The following is a 21,503-nucleotide window of genomic DNA, read 5'->3' as shown; positions in this document are numbered from 1 at the left end:
CCCTAATGCAGCCTGGTTAAAAGCCCTAGAATGAAACGACAGGTTTCCTTCCTTTTATGGTTTGATCATGAATATTTAGATTGGTTGGTTTACAACGAGCCAAGCTGCTGAGCAAAGACGCATCATAGCAACAAGCACTCACTCACTGAAAAATCAGATTGTTGATATGGTAGGGGGACCAGACGTCCTCTTTTTCCCGAACATGTCCTACTTTTCATACCTAAAAAAATGTCCGGGGGGGATTTCAAAATCGTCCGGGGTTTTGGTCCACTACAGCCGTCAGCTCTGGGGCTGGTCTTGGAACCCCGGCGGACGGGGGACGGAGCGGTGATGGTAGCCTTGGCCCCATACTTCCTCCCCCACCTGCCTTACCGTGCTTCCCCTCGCCTGTCCGGTAAGGCACCAGATACAGCACTGGGACTTGATCAACAGCCGATACAGCACTGTGACGTCACAAACCAGTAGGTGGCAGTAGTGTTCTTTGACAAACATGGATGCCTCCAGTAAAGCACATTCACATGAAAATTACTCTGAATTAAAAACACTGATCATTTATTGAACAGGATGGAAATATTTAATTTTAAAGCACTTTTAGAAGTTGGAATTCTGAATATGAGCAGACTTTAATTTTTAACGTTTACATCATGGTGTGAATGTGTTTAATTGGGTCAATAATAAAGCGGGTTCAGGTGTGGCTGATTAGATGGATCCAATAAATGCAGTGATGAAAGGAAGGAAAGCTAAAAGAGGCTGTTTTAGTGAATAGATGGGAAATCAGTGATCAGTGTGTGAGGTTTAGGAGAAACAGGACCGTCCTCACAGCAGATTGATGACATCGATCCGTCCAAACACCGCCTCTTCTGCGGACCCGATCAGCGTATTGATCCACTGAGCATCCTCTGACTGACTCCTTCTAATGATCAGTTCTTCCCGTTTCATGGCCGAAAGAATCATTTTCCCGCCTCTCGTGAGATTATAAGACATTGGGGAAAATAAAAAGTTAAATGACTGATTGTCTCTGAACGCTCTCTCTCTCCTCGGTGTTTTAAACCTCAGTTTTTTCTCGTTTTCCTCTCTAAACTTGTTCAGTTGCTTTCCGTTTAATACGTTGCCAGGACAACCGCTCGGCTGAGAATCCTCTCGCGATACTTTGATACCGCGCGGCATTGTGGGTATTGTCATGGCGGCTGTCTGCTGGTGACACAAAAAACGTTTGGCGGTGTGTCCAGAGAAACCTGCTCCCGGTGTTGGTGTTTTCTGTCAAAAGTTGTGAGACGGTTCTCGGTCGAAGCCACCGGCAACATGGCGTCAACGGCGGCGGGGAAGCAGCGCATCCCGAAGGTTGCGAAGGTAAGGAACCCCGGAGGGAGGTTAGCATCCGAGCGTCTGATGCTAACAGCGGCTAAAGACATGGAGGGAATTCTGGCGGTTTTGATAAACTGTTGATTTTCTGCTGGCAGAAAGCTGTTAGAAATCTACTAATTCAAGTTCGGGTTTTGGCTCTAAGATGTTTGATAAGATCAAATAATCACTTTTTATCACTTTTTCCGGTAGCATGGCACAATAACGCTAATGTTAGCCTCCGAATTAAATAAAGGAATATTCTGCTGTTTTAATGTTCAACACTATTTATTTAACCGCCCCCATAAATACAATTGTTTGGTTTGTCCTGCTGGTGAAGATTCACAGTCATCCAGGTGATAGTCGTTTCAAAATAAAGTTAATAAACAATCCACTGGACTTTGTTTCCAAGTTTGAAGAACTTTCTCTTCCATCCAGGAAGATTTTTTCAGTTCAAAATCTCAGAAATAATGTTGAGTTCCAGGTTTTATTGGGTGGAAACATGCAAATAGAAACGGATGAACGGGTCCCCCCCTTTGGAATGGGGGTCGTTTGGCTGCTTTGTTAGCCTGCAATGCCCCATACCTGTCTATGTCTCTGAAAGGGGGTCGTTAGAGGGAATAATTGGCCTGGCTGAATAGGTGAGGTCCTTTCTTCCACTGTGAAGGTGTTGCGATGATGGCAGGAAGGGATTTGATTTGTCATATTTATCATAACTATCCTTCATCACTTGCTAATTGTTTGCAATTGACAAAGATTGGAGTATTATTTGTACACATCTATCATCATGTCAGGCTCTGTTTCATTATGGAAATAGTCGTGAGGACCCAAAATATTTTCCAACTAACTTGGTCATCTTTTAAAGTGTTTATATTGTCATTATACTATCACAGTGTATTGTAGCGACAAAATGAAATCTCTACATTTAACCCCTCCCCTTGGGCTGCCATTGTGCGGCTCCCGAGGAGCAGTGTGGGGTTGCTTAGAGTGGCAGTCTGTGGAAGTGGGGCTTGAACTCACAACCGCGAGCTCTATGCCCAAAGCAGTAGACCACCAATTCCTTTATCTGATCATGACGTAGATTCGTGGTACACAGAATCTGAAACATGTTATATGCTAAAAGAATAACTGACAGCATTCATTCAAACAAACCAGTAAAAATAAAACCTTTGATCATTGTTTTATGATTACTAAAATAATGGATGTCTGAAGCCCTTTATAGGATTAGTAGAATTATAGAATCATTGAAAAATATAATTAGGGCTGCAACAAACGATTATTTTGCAGATCGATTTATCTGTCGATTATCTTTATTAATGTTTACAATATAACGCCTCCCTTGCTACTCAACCCTGGAGGATTCATTTATTCTTAGTGTATTATATACATAAGATGACTGGAGAGATAAAAAAAGGGAGAGAGAGAGAGAAATAGGTGCAGAGTGAGGGGGAACATATAAAATAAACTTTTTCTTTTTGATTAATTTGATAATTACATTAGATTCAACTTTATTGTCATTACACAGGTACAGGTACAAGGAAACGAAATGCAGTTTATGTCTAACCAGAAGTGCAATAGCAGCAAATGCAGGATGAATAATGGTTCCATAAATACAGGACATGGGTTCTACTGAATGAGTATAGAGATATAATATATAGATCACTAGTGTTATGAACTAAGGTGAGGTGAGGTCCACTGGAAGAAGGTGAGAACAGCAGAGAGCTCCTCTTCCTCTTTAAAGACATTTCATCCCAGCGCTGCGTGTCCCGAGCCCGTGACATCATCAATGACCCCCCACTTTGAGAAATGGAAATGTCTTGAGAGCTGTACTGAACCAAATTTCGTTTTGTATACACCCTGTGTGAACAAAAATCTTAAATGCCAAATGTTTATATATTTATTTGTAACTTGGTATAATTCCTGCCCTAAGTAGGTCGCTCTGTCAGCTAAAGGCAGGTTTTACAGTCACTATACTCCCATTAATGATTAATCAAATACTACTTTCTGCCTTAGATATAATTATTTTATATGAAAACTTTACCAATTAAAAAATGTGCACTTTTTCTGCAAGCTTTTGAAAATAGTTGTTTTTGGGGGGAAAAATATATGCAGCTATGCTTGTAAATGAGAAGATTTAAATGGGTTAACCACCTTTTTAATGCATTCAGATAGTTTAAGGCCGTTTTAGACGCCGTTTCTTGAGAAAACTCATGCTTTATATTGAGATTAAAAATGGGAGTTTATCACATTAAGAAAATAGTTTTATGCCTCTAATTGTAATTTTTGTATCCCTGCTGTATTGAAAATGGTTTCCAGGGTCTAATATTTTCTTAGTTGTTGTTGATGTCAAGATTAAAATGTTTGTTCCAGAACTTAAAGCAGGTGAAGCTAAAAGTGGCATCAGGATGGATCCTATTTACAGACCAAGCAGGTTTTTGGGTTATTTTTTGGTTCCGTTCAGCTTCATTCAGCATTATTTAGCCTGTTTGCTCCAGTTAACAGTGATTTGATCGATGCATTAGTGGACAGTTTTTTCAATAGTGATAATAAATCAATTGTTTCATCCCTGCTTATGGTGTTTGTGTCTGAGCTTTTTTTATGACGTAAAGACACAGAAAACCTCCTGGTGCAAATTTCTAAAGCAGTTTGTGTTTTCAGGTGAAGAATAAAGCTCCTGCGGAGGTTCAGATCACTGCCGAGCAGCTGCTCAGAGAAGCCAAAGAGAGGGAGCTGGAACTTCTGCCTCCACCTCCCAAACAGAAAATCACTGATAAGGATGAGCTCAACGACTACAAGCTGAAGAAGAGGAAGGTCGGTTCATTAATGCAGTTAAACTGTTCTTACCTCACTTTTTAAAACGTGATTATCATCAGACTAAACAAAGGAAAGCTGTTTCTCATGCTGTGAATCTGCCTTTTTTTAAAGGGCTTTGAAGACAACATCAGGAAAAATCGAACCGTCATCAGTAACTGGATTAAATACGCACAATGGGAAGAAAGCCTGCAGGAGATCCAGCGGTATGCATCTAAATGCAAAGGTCTTAAATGTCGATGTATTTGACGTGTAGCGTCAGAGCTGAACGGTTCGGCGAGGTCTGAAAGATGCATTTAGATCATCAGACCAACCTGTTCTCCGGTCTGCCTGCAGGGCTCGGTCCATCTACGAGCGAGCGCTAGACGTCGACCACCGCAACATCACTCTATGGCTGAAGTACGCCGAGATGGAGATGAAGAGCCGTCAGGTGAACCACGCTCGCAACATCTGGGACAGAGCCATCACCATCCTCCCACGGGTCAACCAGTTCTGGTAGGACCACCCCTCACTTTGGACCCATGTGGCCCCAATGTTCTGGTTATGATTTAAAGTTTAGCTGCCGAACAGAAACAGCTGGTGACACTCAGCGTCCTGCCTGCTCTCCATCAGAAGGCCACGATCTTACAAATCATTCAGTTACATCTCTAAATTTGTCCTGGTTTAAATAAAACTCCTTTGATTATTTACAGGAAATGTCTCGATTGGTCGAAAAAACATGAAAATCTTTCATTCAGATTAAATTATTTTTTTGTGTGTGTAAAACTTCCAGTTCAAACATGTTCAGTGTCATAAGGTAACTTCTATTCAGTTTATTTCTATAGCTCCATGTTAGGTTCAGAAAATGTAGGTTTGTAAAAGAGAAACTGGGCCTACACAGGAAAGAGATTCAAGCAGCTTCTGCAGGAGCGGAAAGAAAAAGCCCAACCCAACTTCAAGCTTTCTTTCTCCGAATCGTCTCCTGCAGCCGTCTTTTATTAACAGAACATAACACATGGGTACAAACAGAGTATTGTTCTGACAGAACAATTGATCAGTTCATAAAGACAGGATGCTCCACCAGAATGACAAGGCAGGATGGTCTCCTGACTGAATCACAAGACACAGTGGAGCGTCCCCTTGCTCAAATGTTTCATAAGCACACATTAATTTTATAATCATCATTGAATAAACCTAACACTCTAATTCATCTCAGGTCACTTTCCAGTTCACCAGATCATCCAGTCAGATTGATTCAAAGTTTTCTATCTAAGGAAAACCAGCTGATTGCATCAAGTCAGTTCTTTTTGAATGAACAAAAAAACAGATATAATACAGAAAATGAAGTAAATAAAAAGTCATAACAGAAGTAGCATCTATTTAGGGCTTATTCTACTGTAACTGTGGTTATTTTGCTCATTCGCTGTTTGTTTGCTTATTCTGTTTGCTGTAATCGTCATTAGATTTCTCAACCTCTAATCTTATTAATTTCAACACAACATAAATCCTTAGCTGCCACTGATCTCTTATTTATTCACTGGATTGCTGATGGCCCAAAAAAAGTGAAACCACCGCTCGCCATATTGGTACTCCCCACACCGAAGAAGACACTCAGTAAAAATCCTTCCCTGTGTAGCTTTTGGCTGCAGGAAGACGTTCGACAGTAACCTGACTCCTCCAGATGGATTTGCTCCGCATATCCATCTGGAAACCTTCCGTTGAAGTAATTTTGGGAAGGGGCGAAAATACTGGTTAGCTGATTGGCCTATGTTGGTGATAGACGGGCCAAATAAACCAATCAGATCAACGAAGCATATGATGTACTAACAGAGCGACGACGAAAACACAACCACAAGCCAGGCTACTCTTGCCGAAACCAGTCGGGAGAAGAGCAAAAACATCTTTTCCTCTGAGAAAAGCCTCCAGAGCAGTGTTTTGCTCTTCTTTCAGTGAAGAAATACTCTGTAATTCCGATAAAACTTGCTCGATAGCCACGCTAACGCTAGTTTCATCGGCTGAAGCCGCCATGTTCTTTAGACTGAACTGTCGCGCTTCTCGTTGCGTCACACCTCAACCCGCCTCAAAGCCAACGCTGATTGGACGTTCGTTTGGTGAACGGCTCCAAATTTTCTTTAACGGAGAGTCTCCAGACTGATCTGCGAGTGAAACCTTGAAAGCTCGCGAGATCAGGATGGTCTCACGAGGCTAGTTCCACAGGTAATTTCCCAGTCAGTGGATGAACTAAGCAATAAATCCATCTATAGCCAATGGATCCTTTACTAGAGTCAGGGGAGGATTTTCCATTGGACAAAACTAGATAGTTGCCTCGGGCCCCGAGTTCCTGGGGGTCTACTGATGCTATGAAACAGCCAGTCTGTGTCAAAGTGATGAATTGATCTTTATTTTAAACGTCTTAAGTCCTCCTGAAAATGAGAACATCATCGTTGTTCGATGCCGTAGCGCACATATTATTTACATAGCGACCGGTCTATCTTGGGAGTACCAATATGGCGGCCGATGGCTTCACTTCAACCCTGTACTACCAACGGGCAATCAGCAAGTGAATAAATAGAGATCAGCATTAACAAGTCATTAACCCCTTCTTCTACTTTAGGCACCAGAGCGCCATCTTCTGGATATTTCTTTATTAGCAGCCAGGAGCAGAATTTAATTAATTTGTGAATTTTAAGCTTTAATATTCCAAAGATGCATCACTTCAAATTAAAACTTTGATCAACTTTATTTACTCTTTTTATTTCTGTCCAGTATTGCTTTATTACGGGACGTTTTCTCTGTGCTGGAGTCACTAAAACCTGCCAACAGAGAGAAAACATAAGATCATTAGATGTTATTCGCTTGAAATAAGTCCTTTGGTTTCTTTTACTAATTAGTGACTCTAGGTGGTCATTTTCTAGCCTCCATTGCTCTTCAGATCCTCAGCCTTTGAATTTGTGTCCAGGTACAAGTACACCTACATGGAGGAGATGCTGGGGAACGTGCCCGGCTGCAGGCAGGTGTTTGAGCGCTGGATGGAGTGGGAGCCTGAAGAACAGGCCTGGCACTCCTACATCAACTTTGAGCTGCGCTACAAGGAGGTGGACAAGGCCCGCACCATCTATGAGCGATATATCCTACTGCTGGCTTAGCTGGGGGGGGGGCAGAGGGATCCAGAGATGTTTTCAACATCTACTTCAGGTTGTTTCAGGGCTCTGAGGTCACATTTAGTCCTTTCCATTGTTGGAATGATCCTGGATGGTTTTAGGTCAAGGATAAAACCAGAGAACAGTCTGGAACCCACTTTAGACATTTACAGATCTGATGGAGAAGGTCTGCAGACTTGGTTGGAACCACAGCAGCTGATGGACCTGAGAAGCTTGGTGGACAGACGTTCTCCAGGGGATCGCTGAAGGCAGAGGTGGTGGATCTGGAGTCAACAAATCATCTCCATGGCTACGTTCACACAGCAGCCTTAGGTGACCCAAATCAGATTTTTTTTTTTTTGCCCATATGCGATCTCGATCTGATCTTTTAATTAAATTTTTTTGGTTGGGAAAGATCGCTACCATCCGTGCCGTAAACGTAGAGCATGCTGGCCTGAGGCGTCATTGCATCCTCTACTGCGCATGCGGGACACTTGCGTTGTATGAATGCAGTTCACACAGGAGATCACAAACAAGTTGCTTATACTTGGAAATGTGAACAGCGACGCAAAAAAATCGGATTACTCAAAGAAAGTGTAATTGAGCATCAAGGCCTGCAGTGTGAACGTAGCTCATGTCATTTATTTGTGCTGCTCAGCCACTGAACCAGGGGAGTCCAGAACCAGGTTAAACCAGACTGGGCTCCCCTGGTTCAGTGGCTGAGCAGAATGAGATGACTTGCTGACTTCAGATCCTCTACCTGAAGGTTTCTGGGATATTTTTTGGCCTTTAATCTGAAAGTGGACTGACAGGAAATGAGGAGCAGGAGAAAAACCCAAAGTAACGACCTTTGAGTCAGAAACTAGAAAAGCTTCATGGAGGATAAAGGTCACTGACGTCCTTCCTTTGTCTTCCATCCATCCATCCATCAATAATCATCCACTATCAATTATCCATCCCTGGTTTTGGTTGACCATCAGAGGCTGACCTGTGCAGATGCTAGGGGTGTAAATCACATCCATCATGGCGATTCGATTCAGTATCGATTTCCTGACCCAACGATTCCATTATTTTCGATACTCGAGAATAAACCACGATATGATTCGATTAATCGGTAAATTTTTTTTTTTTTTTACACCTTACAGGCTAATAAATCAATGAAATATATATATAATCATTATGCATTTTTCTTTTTTTTTTGAGAAACAACAACAAATAACAGAAGTAGAAAAGTTGCATCAAAAAATACTGCAGAAAATCAGTGCAATGCAATACCTCGGCTCCAGACGTCCCGCCCCCCTCACAGACGCTCCGCTGCTCCTCTCCCAAATTGTAGCTGACCGCAGACAGGAGGCCGACTTGTTTTGTTTTTATGACCGAAATTGCGGAAAACAACTCGTGAAGTTCGACCCGCTAGAAGAGCGAGAACGCTGGGACCCTTTTTCCACCTGGATCTCCGCTCTTTTTGGCCCTCATGTCCCTCCGTCGTCGGACTAAACTGGCCCCCACTTCCTCTCCGCCTCAGCCGTATCCACAGTGTGTAGCACAGACCACGCTGCAATATTGAGCATAAATCAAAAATGTCTGCATCAAGCTCACTGCAACACACTGCTGTAAGAGTATAACCAGGAAGCGAGGGAGGAGGGCAAAATAGGTTTAGCGCCACCGCAGCACGGGAGGAGAATTACGCCCAGGAGCAAATGGATAAAAATAGACCGGAGGGAAAAAAAAACATGAAACGATTATCTTGCGGACGTGTCGATGCATCGGATCGTCGGCTGTTGGATCGATGCATCGATACAAAACGATTATTATTTACACCCCTAGCAGATGCCTTATACTGGTTAAACTGGTTCTGCTGGTGATAGTTTAGTTGAACACTCCAGTCATCCTCAGCTCAGCGGTGGTCTTCCTCCCTGTCATCGACTTTCTCAGCAGCGTCTTTGGTTTTAGCATCAGGAACTGGTTCATCTGCTTCCTGGTTTCCTTGACTCCAGTCCACTCGTCATCGTCCACCCTGAGGTGAAGAACTGGATCAAGTACGCACGCTTTGAGGAGAGGCACGGCTACGTCGCCCTCAGCAGGAAGGTGTACGAACGAGCCGGGGAGTTCTTTGGGGAGGAACACGTAGACGAGAACCTGTTTGTGGCCTTCGCCAGGTTTGAGGAGACGCAGAAGGAGGCGAGTTCTGTTGGAACTTTTTGGGTTGACTTTAGCCGCTCCGCGTCTGACTCTGTCCTTTCCTCGCAGTTTGAGCGCGTCCGGGTCATCTATAAGTACGCTCTGGACCGAATCCCCAAACATCAGGCGCAGGAGCTCTTCAAGAACTACACCATGTTTGAGAAGAAGTTTGGCGACCGCAGAGGAATCGAGGACGTCATCGTCAGCAAAAGGAGGTTTCAGTACGAGGAAGAAGTCAAGGTGAGCCAGAGAGCGGCTCCTGGAGATCCAGAGGAGGTGGTTTGCCTCGGGCCGACTGACTCCTCCTCTTTGTTTGAACCCAGGCCAACCCACACAACTACGACGCTTGGTTCGACTACCTGCGCCTGGTGGAGAGCGACGCAGACGCCGACACCGTCAGGGAGGTGTACGAGCGGGCCATCGCCAACGTACCGCCCATCCAGGAGAAGAGGCACTGGAGGCGCTACATCTACCTGTGGATCAACTACGCCCTGTACGAGGAGCTGGAGACCAAGGTGGGTTCAGAACCAGAGCCAGGGCGGCTCAGAACCGCCACGTCTAACGGCGGCTGGTTCTGTTTGCAGGATCCAGAGAGGACCAGGCAGGTGTACCAGGCGTGTCTGGAGCTCATCCCTCATAAGAAGGTAAGGATCAGAAGCAGGCAACGTCTCCCGGCGCCGCCCACCGGTTCTCGCGTCTCCGTTCTGATGATCAACGTCTCGGTTTTGTTCCAGTTCACGTTTGCCAAGATTTGGCTGCTCTTTGCTCAGTTTGAGGTCCGACAGAAGAACCTTCCAGGAGCCAGAAAGATCATGGTAAGTATTAACCCCCCTGATCTGAACACGAACCTGTAAAGTGGACCAGAACCGACCGGGTCCGGCTGCTGATCAGATGGGAAATCAGATCCCAGATTCCCTGTTGGATTTGGAGCTGGGCTTTGACTAGGACGTTCTAATGGCAGCCTGTTTTAAAGATGATGCTGCTTTGAAAAGTTCTGTTTAAAGTTGTACAGAACCAACAGCAGGGCCTTGCTGGATCCAGCAGAACTCTGTAGAACTCACTCAGATAGCGGTTAGCATAACTAAGTTTGGAACCGGTTAGACCCGAGTGGATTGGTACTGGTACCACTCCACCAGTGGTTCCTGTACCGGTTTAAGGTTCCAGATCTGATTGGACCCTCAGTAGAAATCTTGACCTCTGTCTGTAGAATGTTCTATAGCACAGACGGACGGGTTCAGGACGTGGCGCTGGTCCGGACCGGTCCGTTTGTAACGATGCTGTGGTCTGTCGTTGCCAGGGCACGGGGATCGGGAAATGTCCGAAGAACAAGCTGCTGAAGGGTTACATCGAGCTGGAGCTGCAGCTGCGCGAGTTCGACCGCTGCAGGAAGCTCTACGAGAAATACCTGGAGTTCAGCCCGGAAAACTGCACCACCTGGATCAAGTTCGCCGAGCTGGAGACCATCCTGGGCGACGTCGAGAGAGCCCGCGCCATCTTTGAGCTGGCCATCAGTCAGCCCCGACTGGACATGCCCGAGGTTTGACTTACCTGACCTCAGATTAATCAGAAACCATGACTCGGCAGATCAGGGGCTTGATTCCAGCTCCTGGGGGGCCGGGTTCCTGATACTTTTAGATGTGCCCTTGGTTCAACACACCTGAATGAAGCAAGTAGATGATTGAGAGGACTCTGGAGGAACCGACTGCATGCTGAGGAGGTAACTCAGGTGTTTGATTCAGGTGTGTTGAACCAAGGATGGATGTAAAAGTTGCAGGACCCCGGCCCCCCAGGAGTTGCCCACCCCTGGCGTATAGAGAGGCAGGGTGAGCAGATTTTTCCCCCCTTCTGTGCTAATAAACATTAAAACAATTTCTCACATTTTACTTGGACAGATTATGAATTTATAAAAATAAAGACCAGCCTATTCTATAAAGCAAAGCTTAACGAGTCTGTGGAGCATCTAGAACCAGAACAGATAGAGAATGTTAATCTATTAAAAACATAATGAGATCTACGTCTAAAGAGAAGAAAAACATGTGATTCTCAGAGAGATCTGGGAAGTTTATCACAGTTTTTCTTCCTTTTTTCCATGAAGAGGTGAGAGAGATGCGCTGCGCTGACCTGCTCTGTCTGCTCCTCCTTATTCTGGTTTCTGTGAGGCTCAAAGAGGATCAACTACTCTATCCGTTTCCTGTCCTCCTGAACTCCTGTCATGGGGAAAGTTTTCTATTTTAATGTTTTTGCTCCAGTCTGTCCTGCCGCCTATAAACACGATGAGCGACTCCAAACTAACTCTTTCTCAGTGAGATTAACAGATTTTATTTTGTATTTTCCCCCAAAGCGGATGTGTTTTACTTTGTAACCGCGTCTCTCTTCCTGTCAGACCCATGAAATTGCTGCTGAATTGCTGCTTAGTCCCACTAAAACAGACCTGGGCTCCATCTCAGTCGGAGCGACGCTGCCCCCTGCAGGAAATCATCACCATTGACTTTCAATCAGAGCTAAACGCCACCACCTCTATTCTGTCAGATCGGACACAAATGGAATCTGTGTGTTTTGGCTTTAAGAGCAGTTCACCTTTCTATGTTTCCGTTAGCAACAGTTACTAGAACCTGAACCTTCCGAACTGCACTAAAAACACGTCAGAGGACGGTTGGTTAGGGGGCGGAGTCACAGTTTGGATCAATCTGAAACGTCACTGATAGAAAGGAGGCGTTAGCTGCAAACCAGATACTCCATCAGAATCAACGGCGGCAGCACGTCGTTACGGATGGTCTGCCTCCTTTGATGTTAATTACGTTTTCACCCCCCCTCCAACCAATCTGAAAGGGTTAAACATCGGAAAGTTAATCCCAGTAAAGCACATTGAAATAAAATGAAACCACAATCTGTTAGATGACAGATTGATCACTTTTAAAACTATTTTATTTAGTCTGAGTTTCAAAATGGCCGTCAGGGTTTTTCCTTCTTAATTTCTTCTCTTAGTTGCTCTTTTATTTTTTTGCTCTCCCTCTTTTTACTGAATTACTGCTGGTTTTCCTGTAGGTTTGAGAATAAATGTGGATTTTCTGCTCTTGATGCACATTTATGACCAAAGCAGAGAAATATTTAGTTTCCAGCAGAATGAGGAGGGTTCCATCATGTTCTGCTGTCGGATGACGAATCGGTTTCATCGTTCAGGTTTTAAAGTTAACATCAGATTTGATTCTCCTTCAGTTTAACGGATTCATGTTATTTTTAAAGATTGTTTTTGTAGATTTAAAAGTGTGCATAGTTTCTTCATGAGGCCCCGGCAGATCCATCAGGTCCGGGTTCTGCGGTTGTTCCTGCTGAAGCAGCGGGATCCTGACGGTTTTCCCGCTGCTCCGGTTCCTTCCCGTCCTCTAAAGTCGGCGTCCTTCCGTCCCTCCAGGTTCTGTGGAAGTCGTACGTCGACTTTGAGATCGAGCAGGAGGAGTTCGAGAACACGAGGAACCTCTACAAGCGGCTCCTACAGCGCACGCAGCACGTCAAGGTGAGGTGGGACCGCAGGCCGCGCCCCCTGAGCCGGACCCAAAGCTTCTCACGGAGCCGGGTCCGTTCCGGAACGTGGAGCGGACTGACCGCCTCGTTTCCCCCGCAGGTCTGGATCAGTTACGCGAAGTTCGAGCTGTCGGTGGACGGTCCGGACCGGCTGCAGCGGTGCCGCCAGACCTACGAGGAGGCCAACAGGAGCATGAGGAGCTGCGAGGAGAAGGAGGAGCGGCTGATGCTGCTGGAGTCCTGGAGGGACTTTGAGAAGGAGTTCGGCTCCGACGGCACCATGGAGCGCGTCCGGAAGCTGCTGCCGGAGAAGGTGAAGAAGAGGAGGAAGCTGACGGCCGAGGACGGGGTAAGAGGAGCGGAACCTCCGGGGCGACGGGCCGAGCTGCGGCGCCTCCTTTATCATCGCCTCCTTTATCTCTGTGTCCCAACAGTCGGACGCCGGCTGGGAGGAGTACTACGACTACATCTTCCCCGAGGACGCCGCCAACCAGCCCAACCTCAAGCTGCTCGCCATGGCCAAGATGTGGAAGAGGCAGCAGGCGAAAGACGACGACGGAGAGAAGGAGGAGGAGGAGGAGGGAGGCTCCTCCTCGTCCTCCTCCTCCACCGCAGAGGAACGGGAACCTCCTCCTCCTGAGGACCAGCCTGAGAAAAAGACTGAGACGGAACAAACCTACGACGACCGAGACGATGCGGGTAGCAGCAGCAGCAGCGATGATGATGATGATAAGAAGAAACGGAGCAGCGAGGACGATAAAGATTAGACATCAAACACACCTCAGAGTTTCTGAAACATTTTCATTCAAGTTTGCAGCAGGTCAAAGGTTTTGTACGTTCAGCGGCTCTCTGACGTCCGGCAGGAGGAGCGCGGCGGTCAGAGAGCCACGGGCCGTTATTCGATGTCCTCGGGTCTGACGGGGTGCGGCAGCGGGATGATGGACTTCTTCTCCGTGTCCCTGGACAGCGCCTTCCTCATATCTGCGGGGAAACGGGAAACGTCTCAGCGGTTTAAATAAAGAACTTTTTTTTATGACACATTTCAGGAAAATGCCAGAATGTTATTTTGAGGATGCAGAGAGGAGCAGAGGCTCGCTGCTGCCACCAGCTGGCAGGAAAGAGCACAACGGCTGGGTTTGATTGAAATCTATGAAAAAATGCAAACTTTGGAAAATGTTTAAATCTAAAAACGGTTTGTTTTCAAATTATTTTCTTAAGATTTTGGTTTGAGGAATTATATTTTTTTCAAACTGCATTTTTCTAGATCTTCTCTTCCTCTTGATCTGCTGGATGTTAGCAACATTTCTATTGGTCAGATGTTTTGGATTAAGCTTAAAGTGAAGAGAATGTGATCAAAGAATAATTCAAAGTCAATCTGAAAAAGAGAAAACGAAAAAGTAACTTCAAAATTTTTTTTCTAATTTACAAAATGCGTCCTTTGCTTTCAACAATAATGGAACTAAGTTCCCTCCGTACGTACGGCGCTCAGACTGACGCCTACAGGAAGTCAATTACAGCAGCGAATTCGACACACAAAAAAAAGTTTGAATCATTTTTGGAATCGAGCGAAGCTGCAGGGATCCGAGGACTCGTCCCTGAGGGACACCGGAACCAAGCTACAGAAGATCTCAATAGGGCTTTAAGTAAAATAAGTTTCCAATTCTGAGTAGATTCTTATATTAACCCCTAAAAATGGTTTCATAAAGACCAACTTTTCCAAATCCACCGTCATTACAGCCATTACTGCTGTTTAATGATAGCGTTCCAGGTTTTATAGAGTGGACCAACTAAACCTTTAGAAAACATGCGAATAGAAACGGATGAACGGGTCCCCCCCTTTGGAATGGGGGTCGTTTGGCTTCTTTGTTAGCCTGCAATGCCCCATACCTGTCTATGTCTCTGAAAGGGGGGGGTCGTTAAAGGGAATTGCCTATTCAGCCAGGCCAACAATTTTTGGGGTCAATTAACATGGCCAGAAAAAGAGAACTTTCATCTGAAACTTGACAGTTTCTTTTTCCTAGAAATGAAGGCTATTCCATGAGAGAAATTGCTAATAAACTGAAGATTTCCTACAACGGTGTGTACTGCTCTCTTCAGAGGACAGCACAAACAGGCTACTGCGGGTACTATTTAATGAAGATGCCAGTTAAGGACCTGTGAGGCGTCTGTTTCTCAAACTAGAGACTCTAATGTACTTATCTTCTTGCTCAGTTGTGCAACGCGGCCTCCCACTTCTTTTTCTACTCTGGTTAGAGCCTGTGCCTACAACATAAGGCAAGTTAAATTTAAGACTTTTTAATGCCACATGAAATAAAAATTTAAAGAAACACAGAAAAACCTGCTTGCTACAACTTAACCCAAAGGTTTATTTGAACATAAACCACTGCACTAATGTTTCAAATGTTGAAAAGCTTCCCATACAGGAAGAAAGCTAAAAACACACAAATGACAGATATATTTTAACAATTAACTGAATTCACAAATCAGTTTTAAAGCCTCAACATAACCAGTGCTAAGTCTTTTTTGCAGCTATTTTTCTTTGTATGGTTTTCTTAGTATGTTTGATTTGGTGATAAGTGGAGGCGTTGCAGAGACAAGGGTGGAACTAAACTGAGAAATACCGGCTGTTTCTCTGTAACTCCATTTTGACGCTTTGTGTTTCGTGCTTCGCATGTGCGACTCCACTGCCTTCATTCCCATCGTTCTGAGCTTGAATGACTTCTTGCATAAATCCACTGAGCCTCATGTATGTTCCCTGGTTTTAGCCATGGAGGAAACTCTTGGCTGGAGACAATCTTGGTTACATTTACACTTGCTCATATTTTCCAGACAAAAAGTAAATGGTGCATCTCCCAAATGTCCCGGCCACAACAACGCCTTATTGGTTCCGCTATCGGGACGGAACCAATAATGGCGAGCCGATATTTTTTCTTTTATATAAAAAAATTAATAAATTGTCAATTTTAACTTTTTATTTAGATTACAAAAATAAATTGTAAAAAATAATCCTATTTATGATGTTTTAAAAATTAAGACCTACGAAAGACTGATTTAAGACATTTTAATACAAATTAAGGCCTTAGTTTTATTTTGAACAATTCAATGCCTTTTAAGACTTTTTAAGGACCCGCGGGAACCCTGATCTAAGAGCAAGAATAGATTGTCGAGTTTCAGATGAAAGTTCTCTTTTTCTGGACATTTTGAGCGTTTAATTGACCCCACAAATGTGATGCTCCAGAAACTCAATCTTCTCAAAGGAAGGTCAGTTTTGTAGCTTCTGTAACGAGCTAAACTGTTTTCAGATGTGTGAACATGATTGCACAAGGGTTTTCTAATCATCAATTAGCCAATGAGCAACACATTGTACCATTAGAACACTGGAGCGATAGTTGCTGGAAATGGGCCTCTATACACCTATGTAGATATTGCACCAAAAACCAGACATTTGCAGCTAGAATAGTCATTTACCACATTAGCAATGTATAGAGTGTATTTCTTTAAAGTTAAGACTAGTTTAAAGTTATCTTCATTGAGAAGTACAGAGCTTTTCCTTCAAAAATAAGGACATTTCAATGTGACCCCAAACTTTTGAACGGTAGTGTGTATATATATATATATATATATATATATATATATATATATATTTTTTTTTTTATTACAATCTTGGTAGAATTTCTGCTCCTAATTCCTGTGGGTCACTCTGTCAGTTAAAGGCATGTTTTACAGTCTCTCTGCTCCAGTTAACAATTAATCACTAAATTAGTTGACAATTATTTCAATAATCAATTAATCTGATTGTTTCAGCTTTCTAAATCTGATTTTATTCTCTTTATATGCTAAATGACCTGAAACATCTTCCTGTTTCTTATGAAACCATCCTTGTGTCAAACAGCGCCCTCATGTGGCCAAACTGAGCTCCAACTAAACCTCCATCAGAACAGAGACGTTCTGTAGAGAATTTGTTTCGTTTCAGGGATGATGGGGATTTAAAAACTAGAATGTTTTTGTCTAAAAGCCGCTGAGTTTTATTCCTCGGCTCAGTTTGGACCCATGAGGGCGCCTTCCATCGTTTCCTGTCTGAACCGCCAGCAGGGCTCGTGGCGTTGGAACAGAGCTGAAGACTTACCGTAGGCGTCTTCGTCCGGCTCGCCGTTACTCGCCGAGTAATACTCGATGACCGTCCTGTAGACGCTGTAGCCCAGACGTTTGTACATGTTCACCGCCACCTGGTTGGACACCCGAACAAACAGGTCCACGAAGAATCCGCCCTTCCTGCAGAACAGAGAACCAATCAGAAGCGTCCTCCTGCGCTCCGGCTCCGACCTCAAAGACTCCAGCAAACCTCTCTGAGATCTCCTCCAGCATCTCCATGAGCTTGGCGGCGAGGCCGAGACGTCTGAACTCTGGAGCCACGGACAGAGCCGTGACGTGACCGTGCCACTCCTCCCGGGCCACGGATCCCTCCGCCTTCCCCATAACTGAACCAGAACAGGCAGTCAGACAGGATCCCACCAGGAGGAGCTAATCCTAGTTCAGCCGGAGGGACTTACTGTAACCCATCAGCTCGCCGCCCGGCGCCTCGGCAACGATGAAGTACTCGGGCCAGTGGGCCAGGTACTGCAGGTAGAACGGGATCCCATACTAGAGCAGAGCGGTTAGGGAGAACTGGGAATCAGAACGACGCTGCTAAAGTACTCACAGCCAACTAACTTCTAAAGGGGAAAACTTATACATTCTGAAACAGAAGAGATCAAAGAATTAATGGCTTTTAGAATCGGTTCCCCTGAGTCAGGACTTTTAAAACCCTAGTCCCACAGCATGAGGCTGCCACCACCATGTTTCACTGTGGGCTGATGTGCAGAGTTCAGCCTTACATCATTTGATTCCAGTAGTTTTTTTCCTTTCACTTTACACATACTTAAAATTCTCCCTAAAAAACATTTCAGGATTTAAAAAACTTTTCAGGGGAGGGGGAATACTTTTAAAATATTAAAAACAATCTATTTCTACTCATTTTATGATCTAGTTCTGCCTGAACATGAATAGAAATAATAAAGATCCTTTATTCATAACAGCCATGGTGGTGAAGGATACCGTCTCAGTGAGTGGATCCAAATTTCTGGGGGGAAAAAGGGAAAAACAGGTTTCAAATTAATAATTTAGTCGCTTATTAAAAACAGTTAATGATCTGAACAGATTAGGAAAACTTTAAGAGACAAAACAACAAATATAGAGAAACATTTAATTACTTAATTTAAAAATTCCATAAAAAGTTAATTTCTTTAATATAGAAAAAAGATGGAGGATGGATGGATGATGGACAGTAAATGATCAGAGCCAGTCGGATGAAGCTTCCCGTGAATCACTGGATGCAAAAACCATGAAGTCTGTATAAAACTGGGAGGATTAACAACTGAAAGACCACAACTTTAGAGACTACGGAAGCCTGCAGCAGTCTTTCCTGATTAGCCTTTATTTGGTTCTTTGTTTTGTCCTAATCTGCCGCTTTGTTTGGGTGATTTATTTAGCATTGTTAATATTGATAAATTAGTTTTTATGTAAACTGCCCGGTTCTATTAGTCAATAAACTAAAAAACGAACAGTTAATGATCATTAATCCCTGAATTAACTCCTTTAGAGGAAGAGAAACGGCAAATAAAGCATCATTCAGAAACTACAGACAGTTAAAGAAAGAGTTTGACTTTTATGCTTAATTTAGTGAAGAATAACATAAAACTAAGCAAACAATAATCCGGATTATCCTGTTGAATAATTCAGAATCAATCTGAACGATCCGTTTTAATCATACGGTTGGTGTCTGAGCGTTCGGATCCGGATTAAACCCCGAACTGGACCGGAACACAAATGGGTTCTTATCAGACGGAACCAGGCGGTTCTGACTCACATGTTGTTGAATTTAAAGAGATCATCGCAGGTAAACGGCCGTAAAGAAGTCATCTTCCTCCTCCTGCTGCTGCTGCCTTCACTGAGGAAGAGGAGGAGCTCAAACACCAACAGCAACAACCGGTAGCTCCCCCTGCTGGAACCAGCGATCACTACAGCTGCTCTACTATAGGGAAACACATCTGCCCCCTGCTGGAACCAGCGATCACTACAGCTGCTCTACTATAGGGAAACACATCTGCCCCCTGCTGGAACCAGCGATCACTACAGCTGCTCTACTATAGGGAAACACATCTGCCCCCTGCTGGAACCAGCGATCACTACAGCTCCTCTACTATAGGAAACACATCTGCCCCCTGCTGGAACCAGCGATCACTACAGCTCCTCTACTATAGGAAACACATCTGCCCCCTGCTGGAACCAGCGATCACTACAGCTGCTCTACTATAGGAAACACATCTGCCCCCTGCTGGAACCAGCGATCACTACAGCTGCTCTACTATAGGGAAACACATCTGCCCCCTGCTGGAACCAGCGATCACTACAGCTGCTCTACTATAGGGAAACACATCTGCCCCCTGCTGGAACCAGCGATCACTACAGCTGCTCTACTATAGGGAAACACATCTGCCCCCTGCTGGAACCAGCGATCACTACAGCTGCTCTACTATAGGGAAACACATCTGCCCCCTGCTGGAACCAGCGATCACTACAGCTGCTCTACTATAGGGAAACACATCTGCCCCCTGCTGGAACCAGCGATCACTACAGCTGCTCTACTATAGGAAACACATCTGCCCCCTGCTGGAACCAGCGATCACTACAGCTCCTCTACTATAGGAAACACATCTGCCCCCTGCTGGAACCAGCGATCACTACAGCTCCTCTACTATAGGAAACACATCTGCCCCCTGCTGGAACCAGCGATCACTACAGCTGCTCTACTATAGGAAACACATCTGCCCCCTGCTGGAACCAGCGATCACTACAGCTGCTCTACTATAGGGAAACACATCTGCCCCCTGCTGGAACCAGCGATCACTACAGCTGCTCTACTATAGGGAAACACATCTGCCCCCTGCTGGAACCAGCGATCACTACAGCTGCTCTACTATAGGGAAACACATCTGCCCCCTGCTGGAACCAGCGATCACTACAGCTGCTCTACTATAGGGAAACACATCTGCCCCCTGCTGGAACCAGCGATCACTACAGCTGCTCTACTATAGGGAAACACATCTGCCCCCTGCTGGAACCAGCGATCACTACAGCTGCTCTACTATAGGGAAACACATCTGCCCCCTGCTGGAACCAGCGATCACTACAGCTGCTCTACTATAGGGAAACACATCTGCCCCCTGCTGGAACCAGCGATCACTACAGCTGCTCTACTATAGGAAACACATCTGCCCCCTGCTGGAACCAGCGATCACTACAGCTGCTCTACTATAGGAAACACATCTGCCCCCTGCTGGAACCAGCGATCACTACAGCTGCTCTACTATAGGAAACACATCTGCCCCCTGCTGGAACCAGCGATCACTACAGCTCCTCTACTATAGGAAACACATCTGCCCCCTGCTGGAACCAGCGATCACTACAGCTGCTCTACTATAGGAAACACATCTGCCCCCTGCTGGAACCAGCGATCACTACAGCTGCTCTACTATAGGGAAACACATCTGCCCCCTGCTGGAACCAGCGATCACTACAGCTGCTCTACTATAGGGAAACACATCTGCCCCCTGCTGGAACCAGCGATCACTACAGCTCCTCTACTATAGGAAACACATCTGCCCCCTGCTGGAACCAGCGATCACTACAGCTGCTCTACTATAGGAAACACATCTGCCCCCTGCTGGAACCAGCGATCACTACAGCTCCTCTACTATAGGAAACACATCTGCCCCCTGCTGGAACCAGCGATCACTACAGCTGCTCTACTATAGGAAACACGTCTGCCCCCTGCTGGAACCAGCGATCACTACAGCTGCTCTACTATAGGAAACACATCTGCCCCCTGCTGGAACCAGCGATCACTACAGCTGCTCTACTATAGGGAAACACATCTGCCCCCTGCTGGAACCAGCGATCACTACAGCTCCTCTACTATAGGAAACACTTCTGCCCCCTGCTGGAACCAGCGATCACTACAGCTGCTCTACTATAGGGAAACACATCTGCCCCCTGCTGGAACCAGCGATCACTACAGCTCCTCATTTACAGGGAAACACGTCTGCCCCCTGCTGGAACCAGCGATCACTACAGCTGCTCTACTATAGGAAACACATCTGCCCCCTGCTGGAACCAGCGATCACTACAGCTGCTCTACTATAGGAAACACATCTGCCCCCTGCTGGAACCAGCGATCACTACAGCTGCTCTACTATAGGAAACACATCTGCCCCCTGCTGGAACCAGCGATCACTACAGCTGCTCTACTATAGGAAACACATCTGCCCCCTGCTGGAACCAGCGATCACTACAGCTGCTCTACTATAGGAAACACGTCTGCCCCCTGCTGGAACCAGCGATCACTACAGCTGCTCTACTATAGGAAACACATCTGCCCCCTGCTGGAACCAGCGATCACTACAGCTCCTCTACTATAGGGAAACACATCTG

General features: G+C 45.2%; 3 protein-coding genes across 3 annotated transcripts in view; 1 reads left to right on the top strand and 2 right to left on the bottom strand.

The window, feature by feature from the left end:
* cfap61 (cilia and flagella associated protein 61) overlaps positions 1 to 1,346 on the bottom strand; it is a 41,365-nt gene extending 40,019 nt beyond the window's left edge. The window contains exon 1 of the mRNA XM_038305352.1: positions 821 to 1,346. Coding sequence (XP_038161280.1) covers positions 821 to 1,182 — 362 coding nt within the window. The 5' untranslated portion in view covers positions 1,183 to 1,346. The remainder of the gene's footprint in view (positions 1 to 820) is intronic.
* Positions 1,146 to 14,014, top strand: crnkl1 (crooked neck pre-mRNA splicing factor 1). The gene is made up of 14 exons (XM_038305350.1): positions 1,146 to 1,350; positions 4,000 to 4,152; positions 4,267 to 4,358; positions 4,489 to 4,647; positions 7,091 to 7,257; positions 9,274 to 9,452; positions 9,522 to 9,692; positions 9,776 to 9,967; positions 10,037 to 10,096; positions 10,187 to 10,267; positions 10,750 to 10,989; positions 12,865 to 12,966; positions 13,075 to 13,323; positions 13,409 to 14,014. The coding sequence occupies exons 1-14, from the start codon at positions 1,303 to 1,305 to the stop codon at positions 13,739 to 13,741; spliced, it is 2,226 nt and encodes a 741-aa protein (XP_038161278.1). The 5' UTR covers positions 1,146 to 1,302; the 3' UTR covers positions 13,742 to 14,014.
* Positions 13,756 to 19,007, bottom strand: naa20 (N-alpha-acetyltransferase 20, NatB catalytic subunit). The gene is made up of 6 exons (XM_038305351.1): positions 18,880 to 19,007; positions 18,069 to 18,093; positions 17,525 to 17,615; positions 17,317 to 17,452; positions 17,101 to 17,246; positions 13,756 to 13,955 (listed from the first exon to the last, which is right to left on the bottom strand). Exons 1-6 carry the CDS (start codon positions 18,930 to 18,932, stop codon positions 13,870 to 13,872), a joined length of 537 nt encoding a protein of 178 aa, XP_038161279.1. The 5' UTR covers positions 18,933 to 19,007; the 3' UTR covers positions 13,756 to 13,869.
* Between the last annotated feature and the right edge of the window lie 2,496 nt (positions 19,008 to 21,503).

This window comes from Cyprinodon tularosa, unplaced genomic scaffold, assembly GCF_016077235.1.
Source record: "Cyprinodon tularosa strain WSP-4 unplaced genomic scaffold, ASM1607723v1 ctg557, whole genome shotgun sequence".
NCBI classification, from domain to species: domain Eukaryota; kingdom Metazoa; phylum Chordata; class Actinopteri; order Cyprinodontiformes; family Cyprinodontidae; genus Cyprinodon; species Cyprinodon tularosa.
The sequence above is the reverse complement of the archived record's forward strand: the minus strand, read 5'-3'. Positions and strand labels throughout refer to the sequence as shown.